Source organism: Hippocampus guttulatus, chromosome 9, assembly GCF_054856545.1.
Source record: "Hippocampus guttulatus isolate MCC_2025c chromosome 9, RoL_Hgut_1.0, whole genome shotgun sequence".
NCBI lineage: Eukaryota > Metazoa > Chordata > Actinopteri > Syngnathiformes > Syngnathidae > Hippocampus > Hippocampus guttulatus.
Genome location: NC_141269.1, coordinates 15134491 through 15153217, shown reverse-complemented (window position 1 = coordinate 15153217; position 18727 = coordinate 15134491). Strand labels below are relative to the sequence as shown.

At 41.1% G+C, this 18727-nt stretch overlaps 1 protein-coding gene across 3 annotated transcripts; it reads right to left on the bottom strand.

Moving 5' to 3' along the window:
- Positions 1 to 1637: 1637 nt before the first annotated feature.
- On the bottom strand, positions 1638 to 18371 carry rgl3a (ral guanine nucleotide dissociation stimulator-like 3a). Of its 3 annotated transcripts, none has more exons than XM_086120405.1 (18): positions 17981 to 18371; positions 16589 to 16850; positions 13068 to 13363; positions 11053 to 11082; positions 10730 to 10899; positions 9924 to 10042; positions 9521 to 9832; positions 9321 to 9424; positions 8056 to 8140; positions 7319 to 7381; positions 6171 to 6257; positions 6042 to 6074; positions 5788 to 5912; positions 5605 to 5700; positions 4221 to 4356; positions 3737 to 4012; positions 3265 to 3382; positions 1638 to 2903 (listed from the first exon to the last, which is right to left on the bottom strand). In XM_086120405.1, exons 2-18 carry the CDS (start codon positions 16787 to 16789, stop codon positions 2752 to 2754), a joined length of 2403 nt encoding a protein of 800 aa, XP_085976531.1. In that variant the 5' UTR covers positions 16790 to 16850; positions 17981 to 18371; the 3' UTR covers positions 1638 to 2751. The 3 variants fall into 3 exon arrangements, with proteins under 3 accessions (XP_085976531.1, XP_085976532.1, XP_085976534.1); XM_086120406.1 differs by having other exon boundaries at positions 6171 to 6254; XM_086120408.1 differs by lacking the exons at positions 16589 to 16850; positions 17981 to 18371 and adding an exon at positions 14242 to 14422.
- Between the last annotated feature and the right edge of the window lie 356 nt (positions 18372 to 18727).

Genomic DNA, 18727 nt, shown 5'->3' with positions numbered 1-18727 from the left:
ATTTTTAGACCAAGACACTGTACAAACAATGGATACCTTCTGAATTCAATGGGTATATTTCGCATGAATTGAGACACTGTAACAAACTCAAAAACATCTTATCGTGCTGCCCACCTGAAGTTCCTGTCTGTACTATCAGTTAACAAGGCTTCCATTCAGCTCAAATTGGCCCTTTTTTCTGTGAGCTCTAATTGTGTACAAGCTGTGAACACACGCGTTCGAGGCCAATCAAGCATACAACAAAATAAAACTTTTCAACATAATAACTTTGAGTTTGTCAATACTCTATCAATTAGTCTCAGCCATTTCTCCCATCTGTCTACAGTTACACCACAGACCCAAAATTGTACAACCACTGACACACACACACACACACACACACACACACACACTGTATAAATATGTATAAAAAAAAAACGTTAATTCCGTTTTAAGATATACTAGGTGTATAGCAATTTAAGATCGAGTCCGGTGAGAGGGTGATCGTTGATACTTAGCAAAGCAGTCGCAAAAGACTCTGATCTTATCCGGCTTCCTGTGGTGACAGACCCCCTGATGTGGGGTATACCACACATTTCCCAGCGCTGACTCACTATCTGCCTCACCATTCTTGGGGGGGGGGGGGGGGGGGCCTTCCATGAAGTTCACATCATCATGATTAATTTTAGGATTCTTGTTTACCTTGTTTTTCAGGTGCCTAAGTCTTTCACAGTCAGCGAAAGACTTGTTGTCACCTTTTTTAATAACTTGGTGTGATGCTCGTGCTCTGGAGCAGTCGTGGCCAATCAGTAATCCAACCCCACAAGCCGTTCATGGGGGCATTTCAGAGGCTATGGCTGCAAGGTGATTCCACTTGGTAGCAGTTGTGCAGGTGGAAATGCGTCACCGTTCGAGTGGAGTGTAGTCCCTGGAATAGGTAGAAGGTAGACCGATGGTGGTCTGTGTAGAATAGCCTGACTTTCATACTTTTGATGGTCGAATCATATCCCAACATGTTTGGAGTTTCACTGGCTCTCCTGCTGCTTGCGGGTTTCGGCACACTTCAAGGTCGACAAATGTTTTACTGCTTTTACTGAGTACATTCAAGAAAGCAAATGCCAGGGTCTCTGGTCCAGTGGTTGGCCAATGATGAGATCCAGCCTGGGACTATGATTGATGTGCAACTTTTGGCAGTAATTACAGCCTGGAGTCTTTTTGAATATGATGCCAAGAGCTTGGCTCACCTAACGTTGGTCAGTTTCATCCATTCCTCTTTGCGGGACCTGTCAAAGTCCATCAGGTTGGATGTGACACATCAGTGCACAGCCATTTTCAAAGCTCTTCAGAGACGATCAATTGGATTTCAAGTTTGGCCTGAGGCCGGGCCACTCAAGGACATTCACAGATTTGCCCTGAAGCCACTCCCTTGTTCTCTTGGCTGTGTGCTTCTGGTCACTGTCGTGTTGGTTTATTCACCTTCAGGTGCTGCAACATCTGCCCATCAGAACATTATCGATGGAACCTGATGATAAATCAGTGACTTTGTTTTCACCGAAGTTGTAATGGCTATGTGCCCAAAGACTTTTTGGGTTATGTGACTTGAAACAATTTTATTCTCAGTTGTCATTCTCACCAATTCTACACAGTAATGAATTCCATTTTCAGTTGCCGTAATAGGCAGATGTCCCTTTATTCTTGCCTAAATAGTGTGCAGTGACTCATGATCATGTCATTAGTCTACAAGCCTTTCTTTTTAGATCAAAGTTGTCAATACAATGTAATCTGTGCAATAAATAAAAAAATATCTTTATTAGACAGTATTTCAAATTACTAAGAGCTTGGGAAAAGGTAAAAAGGAAATAAAACATCAATATTAGATACGAGTTGAAAATAGTAGTGCGCGAATAGATCAAAACTACTGGGGGGGGACCATTCTGACTTCTGGCAGTGATGCAAAATCCTCCACAAAACTCTGCGTGCGACTCACCACCGTTTCAAAACTCATTGCAAACAAAAGGTTAGCGATCACAGCAAACAGTTTTAAAAGCAGCAAGGATTGAACATCACTGGCATGTCCTTTCACTTACTGGGACGCTTCATCCTTCACGTACGAAAACCATCCTTCACGCCAACCACGTTGACAGCGTCACAGATGAAGGATGCCATCTTGTATTAGTGACATCACCCCCATTCAACCATCATCACCGTCCCAACCCCGTTAAGAGCAACACTGCAAAATCACATCATCACCTTCCCTTGGCTGCTCAAGCTTTCATCCTTCATTTTTGTACTACATTCGGCTCCTGTTTCAAAATGAACTGAAAGGGTGCTCACAAACAAATTTAAATAAAACAATTCGCTACAAAGCAGAATACTGATATCATTTCAACTCTTACGTTGATTTGAAGTTATATGAAAACCTTTAAAAAGAAGACAAATACCCAAAGCAGATGTCGAAGGTCGGGATGGTTTGTCTAATACAATGTGCACGACTTCCAATCGCAGCGCAGGTTGCAGCGAGCGTCCATTTGCTGCGTTCCATTCACACATCTTCTACTTGTGCAAAAGCTCCAAACATGCCTTCTGAGAGGCTGGAGCATGCTGGGGAGGAGCAGGTGTGATGTCCAAATGTTTCAAATGCAGCTGAGGCACTGACAGAAGACATCTGGGCAAAGCTTGCAGGCATCAGGGTGGCTCGCGCGTGAAGCCAAACAAAGTGACTGTGAGTTTTGGGCTCTCCTTGGCAGATTTAGTTTGAATGACAGCCGTTTGTTACTTGGCGTGGCGGACACGAGGCGCTCCGGGACTGGAGGAGGAGCCCGCATGTCTCCTGTGGCTCCTCCAGCGTTGGTGCAGGATAAAGTCATAGTTGGAGGTGGTGCACATGGCGTAATACACGTTGGCGTTGTCGGGGATGTGCAGCTCTGAAACGCAAAGGAGGTTATAGTGACCTTTACCTTATATGGCTCCAGATTTGATTTATGGATGGTTATTTTTAATTCAATATTCTTTGTTGAGTTTTTACTACACAATACTTACTGTGATGAATTAAAACGAAAGACTTAAAAAAAATAAGACTAATATAAACCCGCTCTGAAAACTGATTAAAACTAAAAAAATGTAAACAACAAAACTCAAAATGAAATGAAAAAGAATGAATTATAATGAGGAATTCCAAACTATTATAAGACTTTCTGAAGCTTATGCAAATTTGTGAAACGTAACTCAAAGTCAAGGCACCTGTTCTGAAATGATTATCAATTCTCATATTGTTTTGAAGCGTACCATTTCCATTGTTGAGCATCTGGCAGAGGCTAAAGTCCTGACAGCTGAACGTGTCCTCCAGGTTGTGTTTGTCCAGAGCCCTCTGAATGACCTGAGGTGTGTGATCCTGACTGGTCAGCTGAGGGACAAAGTTAGTTGTAAAAAAAAAAAAAAGACACATTGTATTACATTTTAGTGGCTGCAACAAGCACTTCATTGTATGATTCTGATTACATTCCTGATGTTGCTGCTTTTAATTTTACTGCTCAAGCTGCTACATCGTAGGTTTTATTTGTGCTTTTCTAAACGACATACGGTGGATCCCCACTATTGGCACACTGCAAAGGTTTGTTGCACAATCCTGCTAACACCTTGTGTTCTACTTCACTGTTTGACGATGTCTAAACAGATTTAAAAAAAGGTCTTTAAAACAAACAAAAAGAGCTCTTGGTGGCCCAATACTGTGTAGGAGGAGCTGTGTGCTCTCCCTCACCAGAATGCTTTTGTAGATGTTGCCGGTGTTGACACACTCCATGCTGACTCTTATGATACACGAGTCGGCGAGCTGTTTGTTGTAGACAGGCAGCACAGACTGCGTAGAGACGCTGGAGGAGGATGAGGATGATGAGGAGTCTGGCCTCAGCCCCAAAGAGCTGCTGCTCAGGTCGGGATTGGAGGAGCTACAGGAGGAGCTGGAGAGGATGGGAGAGGAGGACGACGACACGGAGGCGTAGTCCTCAGTGATGTTGTGCATTGAGCTGGAGAGCGACTGCAAAAAGAGGAAATTGAACACAAAACATTTTTAACAAAGGGTATGTGCTCCAAAATGCAAAACAGAAAAAAAAGCAAACAAAAAAAAAAAACGCCCTGTAACCTTTCAGGTTGAAGTTCATTTGACCTTGTGTAAACTTTTGAATGTCAAATGTTTCAATCCTTATCATAAAATTACACACAGATACATTATTAAGTGCTCTTACCTTGAGTTTGAGTCTGAGTGGTGACGAATGAGGGACACAGAGGTCGTCCATGTCCGAGCCGCTGGAGCTCGAAGACGACACACTCATCTGGTCAACGTGAGTCTTCCCCAGGGAACCGTCACTGGTTGCTCGTGACCTGCACATAAAAATATTTGCTTTTCTCTTCAAAGAATGATGAAGATATGATGAGGACAACTGACCAACCGCAGCGTCATGACGACATTTTAGGCAATCTAATCCAAAGCTTGAGCAATGCCGTCATATAAGTGCTACGTTTAGAGAGACACTTAAGCTCAGTTTTGATTGGCACTGAGCTATCAAGTTAGCATTTATGCTGCTTGGCTCAGGTGGCCAAACTAAAGACATTTTGTCTATGCCCGGAATTTTCAAAGTGTGAAACAGTCTCCCTCTGGTGGCTCAAAAAAAGAAGAAAATCAGTTCAACCCATGCATGTTGTTGTTTCAGTAGCTTAATCCATCCATCCATCCATTCCTCGGTACGGTTTATTCTCACGAGGGTGGTGGGTGTGCTGGAATCTATGCCAGCTGTCTTTGGACAAGAGGCGAGGTAAACCCGGAACTGATCGCCAGCCAATCGCAGGGCACAAAACATCTTTTCAAATCAGTACAATCGATTTGTTAATTACAGTTGATTTGTTTTTAATGCGAAAGTCAAATACATTTGCACTTAATCGTTCATAACGTTTTGTTTTCAAACAATTATTTTGGTTCCATTTTTAATTAACCTTTACTCTGCTCTACATTTTGAATCATCATTTGATAACCGTTCATTATTTTCCGGTATTTTCTTGTATTGATATTGCAGTTGCAGTGTTAATGTTCAAACACTATATAATGTTTAGCAATAAAACCTCTGCCTCATTTTTAATGAACACTTGGAAAGCTGAGTATTGGTTGCCCAAACTATGGCCATCCATTTTTTAAGAGCCTGCAGCTGAGACTAAAATGAACATATGACATGGTTCATGTACCGGTAGTTTGCCTGCATTGTACTACAGTATTTACTTTCTACACTGGGCGGCAAGGCAGGAGAAGAGGAGACGTTTGTTCTTATCAATCATTTCCTGGTTTTCAACCAATCAGACTTCCAGTCCAGTGCAGGGACAGTCTCCGATTAACAACTAGAAAATCTGTCATTCTCAGTTTTGCTATACAATGTGATTTAATGACGAGCAAAGTGCTCATTTTGACTTGCAAAAGGCAATACAAAAAACTTTATTTTGACCCATGTACAGTACGAACTCCAATATCTCTTATTGAGTGAAAATGATCATATGTGAAACATGTGGGTGGACATTTGGTCTGCACTGTGGACGGATGTGAAGGCTGCAGCACAACATTTGAAGATAAAGCACCATACTTACGAGGGGAGCTTCTTTGTCAGTAATCGACCGCTCCATAAATTGGGAGAGGTGGGACACGGATCAACGGGTGGTTCCAGCTCACGAGACAGTTCATAGCTTCAGGCCAGAAGAAAAAGATGATCCATCAGCATGACCGCGTCCCTTGATTGTCTGTGCGTTGTAATGACAGCAAAGTGTTCTAACCTCTCCTGATCAGTGAGGAGCAGCGTGCGCGCCTGCAGCCAGTTGGTTATGCGAGGGTTCACCGGGAGCTGGTAGTGAGAACAGGAAGCCTGCAGTTGACGAATCTGAGAAAGAATCTCAAACTCCTGAAGCAGATATTAGAGAGAAAGACAACCGGATCAATTTGAGAACTCAGCAGCCACTTGACCAAAAAAAAGAAAGAAACAAAAACAAAAACAAAACCACAGTAGAGTAAGCCATCACACAAAACGTACCCGCCTGCGCTTCTCAAAGTTGACCAGTCCACCCTTTGGACAGGAAACAACAGAAAGTGTTCAATTGCTGCAGTTGCATGAAAAGGACACGTCCAAACAGGTTGTCTTGCAGGCGTGATTTCTACTCACCTCCACAGAGTCAGGGAGAGCCGTGTCCAACATCGTGAGGGCAGTCAGGTAGGAGCCCAGGTAAGGTACAATTCCATCTTTATACTTCTAAAGACAACAAGGCAATGTTTCGTTGCTCAGAAGAGACACAAATCATTGCAGTGGATATAATGTTACGAAAATTGACACAAAGTCCTACGAAATGACAACTAGTACAGGTCTTATGTACTTCCAGCACATGGGATGCATCAGAAAAGCTTGAGGACTGGTATCGCAAAAAAATTTAAAAAAGATTAAAATTCAAATCGAAACTACAGCCCCCGGGGTCTGACGCACTTTGATGATGACTTTGGTTTGTCTGAAAAGTACGGTTATTGGTTTTGGAGATGCAAGGTTTCTGGACGACACCAGTGTTAGCTGTAAGATATTATAATACAAATGATTAAAAATATAACCATAAAATATTTACTCTGTGTGCTGCAACTATCTTTAAAATATGAAAGACACATTTTGAATCGAAATATTGGAATGAATTAAGCTGTCCATGATATTCAGATCTACACAAATGCACCTGTACTACTTTGAGCAAAGAATCGCCCTTTGATTATATTGATGCTTTATTTCTTCCATTTGATGAAAATTCTGCAAGAAATACAAATGACTGGTGTGTTTGTGTGGCAAAGACTGTGACCAAAGCAATTTGTTTTTACCAACGATTCGACTCGTATCAAGATTTGTGTTTGCCCGAGTCAATTCAAGGAGGACATGGATTCTTTTTTTTTTCTCCATAATTTAATTTCCACAATTTTTTGACCGGTTCAATCCGTTCTAACTGTAAACTATTCATCTTACCCCTAAAGCATTTTAAAAAATTATTTCAAAATAAAAGCAAAAAAAACCCCAAAAACAATGAGGTGGCCAAATGGGCCAGAATATTAGGGCCAGAAAACATTGCAATTTTAAACTATTCACCAAATGCGGCTTTGACCTCCCCATTCAAAATGTCCGTGTGTATTTTCAAATGAAAATGCACACATTTGGTAAACTGGTTATTTTTCATCTGGAAGGCCAACTGGCTGCATGAGCATGGATCTATGTAGTTGGATTGTCAGAATATACTGTAAATCAATACATCAATGTAGTGGATGAAACATTAGGCCCTTACTTACCCTCTGTTTGGAACAGAGCAGGGGCGGCCGAGAACTGGCGTTGACCTGTTGCTGCCTCGCACCCTGGAACAAAACACAAGTCCGCTTTGATTGAATACCATAATGACACTCAGCTCACCGAACAACACGGCAGACATATTACATAAGTGTTCTTTCCCGGGTTGGGCACCTGATGACAGGGTTGTTGCTGGGTGTGAAAAGGTGAGCCATGAAAGGGACTCACATTCAGTGTTTGTGGGTTATGATATTTCTATGGGCTGCTGAGAAAGGCATCGTCATGAGATACTCGAGCCTAAGTTGTTACTCACATGCCCCGACAGAGAGAGAGAATAATAGAGGCTGAGAAGCGGTTGAAACCGGAGCTTGGACATTCACCAAACAATGTAAAATAAAGGTCAAACATAAAAGGTGTTGTGTGGACAAGAGGATCAGCTGGCAAGTGGCAATGTGCACACAGTTGCAGTCCACACACCGATTAGGCACATAATGCATCTGGAACATTTTGCACAGATAAGTTTAAAAGAACCGCTCACCGCGAAGGTTCAATTTCAAGTCTCCTTTTTGGTATTCTACTTGTATAATAATAAATGTTATAAAATTGGTCATGTATAAAAAGTCTGTTTTCATAACCAACGACATTGAAGGAAAAATTTCACACATGACACTTGTTGAGCAAACAAATAAATGAACACAATTTCCATTCTGGTAGTAATATTCAAGTACACAATGTTACTTGCCTCTGTTAGGATCTCTTGGTTGGCCAGCATACAGTTCTCATCGGGAAATGTCTCACACAGATGCTTAAAGTTAGCCATGCATTCCCTGAAAACAGAACATAAAGATTTGTTGAGTGCTTTCCTGCAGTGTAAAAAAATTCTAATGGGGACGCCAGTAATTGACTGTTATTTTATCATGCACCTACTTTAACGGAACAGTAAAATAGCTCACAATGGATATTCAAGTACTTGCACATTCACACACTGGTGTGGCGGAACATTGTAGGTTGCCACGGCGACACGTGACTTGGACCGAGCGGGATTCGAAAAGCTGACCCTTCGGTCACTTGACAACACGCTCTCGACCTCTTGACCCACACAGCCGCTGCGTAGATTGACATTTCTTGTATTTGACTTAAATTGTGGACCTTCCTGTGCTTCCAGTGTGAACTAATCACAAACGCATCCAGCAACAAGCATGGAATGTTGGCTTAAATAAATGGGCTCCTGAAATGGCGTGCAAGCGTGCTTTCAGCAAAATGTTGAACAGAGTGCTACATTGAGGAATCAAAAATACAAGTGGTTCATTAAGCAAATTTGAAGCTTCATCTTCCCATCATCAGCGATGACAAAAAATACTGTTTTATATTGATGTATTACAGTTTGTTATTCTTAAACAAGCATTAACGGTACTTGTCAATTTACACGTGGGGATGACTATTTAATGGCATTTTACAATTTAAAAAAATACAGTTGCATACTGTTCTAACATCAGAAAATTTACAGCAACCCATAGTTTTATGTTGAGAAATTATCATTGTCTAACATTCTTCTTAAGTGAATAATTGAACTGTTATATGCCAAGGATTAATATTTAACAGTATTTTACAATTATAAAAAATGAAAAACAAAACAGCAAGTTAGCATTATAAATTCACCGTAAATTTACATAATTGTGTTACTTGACTGAAGCTGTAAAATGAAAGCTTAGAATGCTGTATTATCATATTGACCTCCATATATGACCTTGGACAAGATTAAGGGCTTTCTTCAGTGAGGGTAATTTTTTTTTCTTTGCGTGGTCATTACTACATCTGTATTTGTTTAACATAATCAGATTCTTATAATGACATGTTTTTTGGACAGATTATCAATGGAAATAAAGTCTTGAGAAAATCAGCGGTTGTAATGACACTAGAAAATCCCATTTAACATGTTCAACCTCTAGAAATGTATTGATTAGTATTTTCTTATGGAGCAGTTGAAGCGTTTTGACGGTTGCTCACTTGCTGACAGCCACCCAAGTCTTCTTGAGGCGATACACAGCATTGGACTGTAGGGCGGACAGGATGGCCCGTAAGGAAGAAAAATTCTTCAGCTGCCTGCATGCCTGCAAGAAGTCAGGATGAGAAAATGACTGTAGCAGGACTGCTTGACAAGGTCGTTTACAGTATGTCATCCAAGCATGCTTCTTTCCCCCACTGACCTGTGCCACATTGATCCACCACTCAAGGATGCGCGCTCTGCAGGAAGGACTGGTGTGAGACGAATGAGGTAGCCCTGAGGCACCCAAAGGGTAGAGGAAGCTCAAGGAAGAGTTGGGTGATGAAATGGGAGAGGAAGTGGAGGGGCTCGGAGAAGAAGGGCAAAGCAGCGAAGTGATAACGAGGTTGGTGACTGCGTTGAACTGGGAAATGGTGGCGCGGACGCTGGGGGCCAGATTGCGGTTTTCCTTCTTGTCGCGTTGTGACCACACGCAGCCCAGGCAGTGGAACGGTAACACTTGGACAAAGAGTTCCTGGAAAAAAATAAACCATGAATAACAACCCCGGGAATTGCCATATACTTTATCTGTCACTACATTGCAATAAGCAGTAAGGCAAACCCACCCTGTCCAATCTGGTGAGCTGTTCCGCTACGTCAGTGACATGGAAGTTCAAAAAGATGTCTCTGTCTTTCTCTTTGCAGAGCAGCGCTCTGTCATCCACTGGCACAAACTGGCTGTGATCTGTCAAAACACATGGAAGCACGAATGGCAAAAAAAAAACACATTAAACAGGCCACATGCAATTAGGCTGTACCAAGAGGAAACAGAGGACAATAATTACTTCATCGACATGACAAAAAGACATCGCATACTCTGATCAGAAATTAGGCACTCCTACACAGCCTAATGTGATCCAAGATATGTACCAGACATAAAAGCTCTTAAAGTAAATCACAGACCTCTGGCAAAAGTTATTAAAATAAAAGGAAATAATATGCATGTGTGATTCTGAAGATACTGCTCTTGAAAATGTTTCTCCAGCAAAGTTAAACTGCATTTTCCGCCCTATAAGGCGCGCCTAAAAGAATTATATTTTCGCCGCTTAACAGCCAACTTTGATTTAATTCGATTCGCCTTAAGTATGGATCAATATTCTGACTTCTTGGACGTAGTATTTTAAATGTTCTGTAAAGCGCTTTGTTACAGCTGCAGCGTGTGTGAAAGCTCTATATAAATAAAGCTATATTGTATCGTATTGTATTGTATTCACTGAAGGTGCGCCTTATATCTGAAGTGCCTTATACTGCGTTAAATACGGTACTATTACATACCCCACAAAGGCAGAATGTGATTGTATTCTGTGTGTTGGTTGCTGTGGTTGTGAGTGAATAAGCAGTAGCCAGTGACAGAACTTGAAGTTTCCTCTACCTTGTTCCTTGAGCGATTTGAGCAGACTCTCTGCGGTCTGAGCCAAGCGTCGAAAGCAGAGGCGCCGGCGCAAGTTGGCACATAAGAGTCGGAGAGACTGGTATTGAGAGGGCTCACGGAAATCTGCGCCGTATTCCCCCAACCAGAGCTTGATTACCGGATGCAAAGCACTGAGGAGGAATTGAGGGAAATGAATCCAATCAGATTTGGGTTTGGTTTTTGGGGGGGGGGGGGGGTTGAATCCAGAGACACAATGAAGCCTCGAAGTGCCGGATTCGCATGGAATAATGGAAAATCCAAGTGAACAAAGTTAATGAACTCACCTATGCGAGCATGTGACGTTTGTGTCATCTCTGGGAATTTAAAAAAAGGGAAACAGTCTGCGTTATTTGGATAAAAACACATTTTTGTCATTTTGTCTTCATCTCACATACAGAATCCACTTAACTGAGAGGTTTAACTTTTTCATGTTTCCTCTGCTCTAACATTTTCCCTGGCTTTTAACAGTTAGTTATACGGCATTAACATTCAAAATAGAAGAAATTAAAAGGGGAAGGTCAGCACGTCAGTCACAACTTAGCTAGGTAGTGCCTAAAATCCATTTGAGCGACTGCACAACTTATTGTGAGGTTCACAATGTATTATGATTGATCAATCAGGATTGTCCGGAAACACCTTGCATTACTCTGCATCCAGTCAGCAGGATGCAGACCATCACAGAACATTTCCCAAGCGAGCCCTTCACCTTGAGGCTGTTAACGGACGGTTTCCGTCCGCAATAAAGGTATCATAAGGCTATAGGATTGCTCCATGTTGTTGTCTTACTTAAGGCCATCGGAAAATGAAACAATAAACGTCTTAGCAAGGAAATCACTTCCAAAATCTTTTTTTTTTTCATTCAAAAAATTATTCACGCAAAACTTGGGCGTCATTCAGTTTGTCCTGTGAGTCAAAGGAGGGAGTTAATGTTCCAAAAGTGTCCTCAGAGTGACGGCAAACCTGTTGCCACCAGCAGCACAGGTATGAGGGTGACTGTTTGACAAATAACATTACAACTACACTTGTGGCATGCGAAAAACAAATAGCGACATAGATTTAAAAAAAAAAATAGCAAACTTGTCTGGATTTTTTTTTTTTTTTTTAATATATACAGTACCTCAAACTGGCTGGAAATTATCATGAAAATAGTTGAAGCCAGGCAGTTTATTTTTGTCTCCTGAGCTTCTATGAGGAAACTCTATGGGGAATGTGACATGAGGACAAAGATTGTAAAAATTTGCCTCAAGAATAAACGTCACTGATCCATTCAACATTACAAAAGAGGTTTCGTTGCACATAGCTCGAGTGACGTCGCTAGGTGTCCAATAGCCTCTTTCAACCTTGATGTACTGTATGAGTCACCTGCCAGGCAGTCCAACCAGGTGAGGCATACCCAGATTACTAGCCTCAAGTCAGGTCATATGTATTACATTCGTGATTAACTTCTTTTTACACTTGTGTGATAGTGAATGTTAAAAAAAAAAAAAAGAATTGTGTTTGAATGCATTAATATGCAAGTTATTAACATATTTTTACACATTTAAAGAGTGGTTAAGCAAGTCTGCATAGTTAATGAATTTTATGGTTAAACATTTAGACCCTGGAGGTGAAAATTCACAATGGGGGAAAAACTTTTGAAATCCGAACACATGTTAAGTAATCCATTGTTTCAGATCAGATTGCACTCAACCTCCAGGTTCCAGTACCCTACTTTAAATGGGGGAAGTAACATTTACCTAATGCTAATCAGAAGTCACACTATATAGGATACATGTACAAAGACTGTTTGAAGTGAACTATTGATGTATGTTTCATTATGTATTTCACAAAGGGTGAAACTACAGTATTGCCACATCTGCACAAACAAGAGGTACAGGCCTAAAAAATAATGCTCAGAGTTGGATTCATTTAACTGTTCATCAGCCCGGCTATAAATTGTAGTGTTGTGTTAGGAGACTGCTTCAGACTAAGGTTACTACTGTTTAGTATTTTGGTGATTGGTTTGAAAGATGACACAACCGGAATGCACCTAATTAAGATTGTACAGGTGCACCCCTATGAAATGCCCAGTGAGTGTGTGTTAAAATTTTAAAACGGGTGGGAGCTTTGTTATTATTCATCACAGCAATTGAAATGGACACTCTCGTCTTAGCTGCACATTAGCACAAGACAAGGATCTCTGTGTAAAATGGTAACAATGAGTGAATACGTTGACATGTAGACAGATATTAAACCCACATTTTGGTTTCCGTTTGCCAAAGTTCAGAAGCCTGAGAGTGAAAAAAAGAAAGAGTCTCACCTATGAAAAAGCAGCTCAATGAGAATATTGGTAGAGGTGAAGGCTCTGTAAGTGGAGAGGAAAACATGGACGTAGTCAGGCTCCTGACTTTCGGGATCCAGAAGGTGGGTGACCAAGTGCTCCAGGGTGCCTGCTTTGAGTCTGCGCAGCTTCACAGTGTGGTACTGGACAGAATTGCAGGCCATATGGTCGGCCAGCATGGCCATGTTTGGGCTTGCCATGACGGGCTCTCGTCGCACCGTGATGCCAAACACAGCCCCGTTCTCCTCTTCGTCACCCCATTCCTGTACTTGGTCCTGTCGGGGTAAATTCAAGCAGTCATGTTAGTGTATAAGATACAATACACATGTGGGGTCGGCGACATTGATTTTTCTCAGATTTGTTTTGCTCCCTTTGCAAAGAATAAGCAAATGTTTGCAAAGTGTTTTTTTCAAAACACTTTGAAACATAGTTTTTCCCATCAAAAATAATGAAAAATTTAATTCCCCCTTTTAAAAAAACACTAGCAATAAACTCAAAATGATAAAAGTAACAATTACATGCTTTCCACGCACCATTTCAGTGAGCGACAATTTAACATAGTGACAAACCTACTCGTGTGCAGCGCAAAACTCATGACAAACTGACTCAGTCATGACAACGCCTGAATTGCGTGTCATCTCAACCAATTATTGCGATTTAGCTTGTGACCTGGTCCGATGAGTGCACCATTTGTGCAGGAACAAGCGGTCACCACAGTGACCGACTGTCAAAATTCTAACAGACGTTCTTTCCAACTGGCAATAACAATGTCGCACCTCAAATTATACTTGATTAAGTTGCTAATTCCAAGGTTATCAAATTAACACATACTAATTTAAATAACATTGCAACTCCAAATGAGGTACAAATAAAATGAACGAGAAAGCCTTGGAATAAGCACGATTGCAGGGAAGTGTAAACACGGCGCTGTTTTCGAAAAATGATGCTATACCCTCCCCAGCCCCTCAACGCAGGCAAATTTAATTCCTCTCAATTTCTGTTTTAAGTGATGAAACGACGGTTCGTCGGCATTAACACATGTGAATCGAGCACAGACAGGCAAGAAAAAAAAAGTTCTTCACGATCATGGCAAGTCAAACAGAGAGAACGTGAATAATGACGGTACAGTATTTGTATTTTTTGCTCAACTCACCATAGTCAACTGCCATTTTCCCGGAGTTCCCATTTTTGCATGGGGCGCGCCCACGTTTAGCCAAAAAGGGGATGCGCATTGCTCCGACAAGTGACAAACTCTAAAATACATCGAATATACATCTTGGCTGCAAACAGCAGGTAGCAAATGAGAAAGAGACAAAACTAGTAAAAGAGACCAGAGTGAGAGAGGCCGGTACGGGGAAGTGCCAGGTGTGGGCGGGGCTAGCACAACGGACTAATACTGACCACAGGAAATGTAAAAATGAGTCTATAAATACAAAACAACCTGGAATTAAGGCTGTACTACAAACTATTTGGGAACTGTCTGATGCATCAGGTCTTAAACTTAATTATTATTAAAAAAAATATCTCTCTGTGAGACTGCTAAACAGTATTTGATAGTGCCATAACTCAAACTGTTAAATATTTAAATTACAAACAATTCCAAATAATCTCTTGATGAAACTGCTAAGCAGTTAATATGTGATAGATATTTCTGTGAGGCGGCCCGGAGGGAGACTAGTTAGCATGTTGGCCTCACAGTGCAGAGGTGCAGGGTTCGATACTGGCTCCGGCCTCCCTATGTGGAGTTTACATGTTCACCTCGTGCCTGCATGGGTTTTCTCCGGGTACTCCGGTTTCCTCCCACATTCCACAAACATGCATGGCAGGTTAATGGAGCACTCTAAATTGTCCCTAGTTGTGAGTGTGAGCGTGGATGGTTGTTCGTCTGTGTGTGACCTGCAATTGGCTGGCAACCATTTCGGGTTGTACCCCACCTACTGCCCGAAGACAGTTGGGATAGGCTCCAGCACACCCCGCAACCCTTGTGAGGATAAGTAGATTGGAAAATGGATGGATGGATGGACTCGGACTGTTAAATATTCAGATATGTACCTTTTTGTTGGAAATCAGTTAAGACCAACAGATCTGAGCTCACACAGTAAATTTGTTGGTATCAAACACAAAACCAAAGCACTATATCTTCTTTTAATTGAGAAAAAAACTGCACTAGTTCTCAAACAAGACAAAACAGTGTCATGTTATTTGTGTATCACTTGCTGTGCCCTTTTTACCACTGCAATCAGGGAATCTCCCTAACGTAATGAGATTAGGGCGATTCCCCCCCAATTATTTTTTGCATTCAACAATTAAGACAACAACCAAATGAAAATGAAAACAGAACGGTGACCAAATATGTGAAGCCTGAAAATAATGACACACACCTATTCTCAAAAACTTCTCGGTTTAAGACTGAAGATGCACTGTACATCAAAGTATGTGGACCCCGTGATCATTGGCCATGCCAGTAGCAGGCCAACGTCAACTTGCTAGGTTTAGTGCACTGCTGCCTCTCAAGAATCCAGTTTGGACACTTTTCTGCCAGGTAGTAGCTTGCGTTCCTGCCTGTGGTGTCAGGGGAGTGGTGGGGAAACACCCACAGTATGAAACTGGTCTGTTGCCATCTGCAAAAGGAACTTTAGCCCCATCACTTGAAAGAATCAAAATATATAGCATATGGAGAAAATTCTTTAAGGAGTCATGTTGTAGTCAACGCAGGTAATGCATTTGCGCTTCGAACAATCTCTCCAACAATTACTTGCTACTGCTTCTATTCAAAGGGGATTTTCGAATGAGCAACATCAAAATACCTTCAAACACATTCACCTTTTTGCTAGCTCGTTGCTGCGTAAATATGCCTTGAATATGTCCATTTAAAATGAAAGCAATTCTACACAGCCACACATATGACGACACTGACAAGGAGACAAGATGAAATGTTAATCAGGCAGGCCAATGGTAAGTCCAAGAATGAGCCTTTTGTTGCCCTAACGAGATTCCGGCCATGAATTAACAAATGAATCGAGCATCATTCTTTCATGCTTGACCATGCGCTCTTTGCAAACAAAAGGGCAGACCGAGCCAGAAAAGACTGCAATTATTGCTGATTAGTCACTTGAATGGTGACAAGCAAACAACAAATTTCCCAAAGTTAGTGGTGCTTCCTCAAACATTCCACCTGCTTACCAGACTTGCCTGAGCCGAAAATAAACCTTACACCCAACGTTATATGTTATGTCTTCCCGAGGGAGCGAGCGTGCCCATTCGTGCTGTGATGACGTTCTTAGTTAAAAAGAAATGTTGTGCAGAAGTGAAAGAACCGCAGGATTTTCCGTACGAAAAATCGGACAAACTTTATTTACAAATGAAGACTAGCTTTAGCTACGCGAGATATACTCTACACTACTGTATGTCTGTAATGAAAGTACTGATAGCAACATGAGAGAAAGTCAACAAGTTAATACCTCTCCAGAATGGTCTGTTTCTGTTCAGGTGGAGCTCACCTCACATTGTTCATCAGAACCCAACAGCTGGAAACTCCTCAGGCACACTCCAGGCACTGTGTCAGCGTGTGCGTCCGCCGAGTGACTCTGCTTCAGCCCCAGTAGCTTCTTCATCCTGCCCACCTTTATGCGGCGGCAGCAGGACTCCCCTCCATCACTGCCTACGCTCACCGCAAGAACGGTCCTCATCTCCCACACCATGTCACACACGCCACGCAGACCCACTCGCCTCGGTAGATCTCACCCACACCTGATGCCTCATCTGGAGGGAAAAAAAGATAAGAACATAGTGTGGCGCCATTTTGCACATTATCCTTTGCTCGAGTGTAACATTCATGTTAAATTCAGCCAATTTGCTTGTTTACATGAATGGTTGAATTCGAAGCCCTCTCTTAAATTGCGTGTGAGCCTTATTTCAAATTTAGTTCTCATCTTTTGAGAACTGTGAATAAGCATGAACTATTACATAAAAATAAATGTTACATCTAATCATATGTATAATCAGCTGCATTGACATGAGACCATATGTGACACGCAGCAATAGATTTCACAAAAGTGTTTTTTCATAAAAATGACGCGAATGAGATTTTTTAATGACAGCACATAATGTAAAAGCAAAACCAAAACTAGGTAAGAAATAATTGAACCAAGACACTTAAATACCAATACAGTAAAACCATATTGTATTACGTAGTTTCAGATACACGAGACTCTAAACAATATCAAATTTGAGAGATCATATAAATACATGAAAAAAATGCTTTTTTGTATTTAACCTCTGACTACCAGGAAAAAAATTGTTGTCCAATCACTTTTATTTTGACATTCCCCAATCTATGTGAAGTAATTGGACTACTCCAAAAGAAATTTTTGAAATCCCACTACATTTTTTAAACAGGCTCAAATACACTTAAAACAACTCAAACAACACGTTAACGTGTTCATAAGAGTCTTATAATTAAAATGCCAACAGCATTTCAAGACAAAATGTGTTTGATAAAAAGTATTACTTTTCCTCTTCCCATAAAAAGTGCTTGCACTGAGGGAAGCCATTTTCTTACTTTTCTAACCCCTACAAATTTGGTATCATTGGAAAGCACTGAATGTCCTCTTTAGAGTAACAAAAGGAGTTAATGCGATTGGAGGCACTGAGTGGGAGATATTTAGGTTCACAAATGTCCTCTACAGAGGACAAATTTGAACTACTGGTAGTCAGGAGGATATAGTAGGTTACTAGTAACATGACAGATACTTCTTTAAAACGTATAAAGAACACATTGAAATAGCCTACACATTAGAGTAGAACAAATCAAAATAACATAGCCTACACGTCAGAGTAAACACGAATGAGATCATTTTACATCAATAAAAATAAGAGTGCATTATATTCACCTTCCTTTGGGAAAACCGCTGCGTGCTCTTCAATCCTTTGCAGATGAAAACTCCCGAAGCTTTGTTTAGCCACATGTAGAGCTGAGTGGGGCTGTGCACTGGCTTTGCGCGTGACTGTGGGTGGATGCTGCTGTGTGCTGGAAAGGTCTCCTCCTTTTTTTGGCTGAACACTCCTATTCATAATCGTTATGTTCCTGTTCATATTGCATTTTTTCGGCGAAGGGCGTCCCCGATTAGAATGAACAAAACGCTCCCCGTCATTCTCAACAAATCATATGCATACTGTTACTTTTTCAAACTCTACATAAAAGATTGCTTGCTGGAGCTGCTTTTACACAAAAATCTTCCGTGCACGCAGTCGTGTCAAGCATCACACGACTCCAAATGAAACAGTCGGTGGAATCATGTTTTAAAGTGACAGGGATGACAAAATACTCACGCTATTGAAACTATTCTAACTGTGAAGCAGGAACTGAAGAGGTGCGGGTGGGAACGCCTCCTCTCATTGATTGGTCGCCGGATTCGATCGTTTTGGAAAGCCATCAAATTAAAAAAAAAAAACTTTACTTTTTACTTAGTATGTAATTCGTAAATTTTGTCGGGGAGAGTTCATATCCATAAGTGTAAATTTCTAAAATCAAATCCGTTGTTTACATTTTTTTATTTGAAATTGATACTCATTTCAAATCACTTGATACAATAAAATAAAAATCACATAAATGCCGATTGATAATCTAAATGCATTCA

What these genes read in the sequence shown, in the direction of transcription:
- rgl3a (XM_086120405.1), bottom strand. Translation starts at nt 16,789, where the DNA reads ATGGTGTGGGAGATGAGGACCGTTCTTGCGGTGAGCGTAGGCAGTGAT. An exon ending in AACGTCACATGCTCGCATAG is followed by an intron (nt 10,900 to 11,052) that starts GTGAGTTCATTA and finishes ATTCCTCCTCAG; the next exon opens with TGCTTTGCATCCGGTAATCA. An exon ending in CACTCAGACTCAAACTCAAG is followed by an intron (nt 4,013 to 4,220) that starts GTAAGAGCACTT and finishes CTCTTTTTGCAG; the next exon opens with TCGCTCTCCAGCTCAATGCA.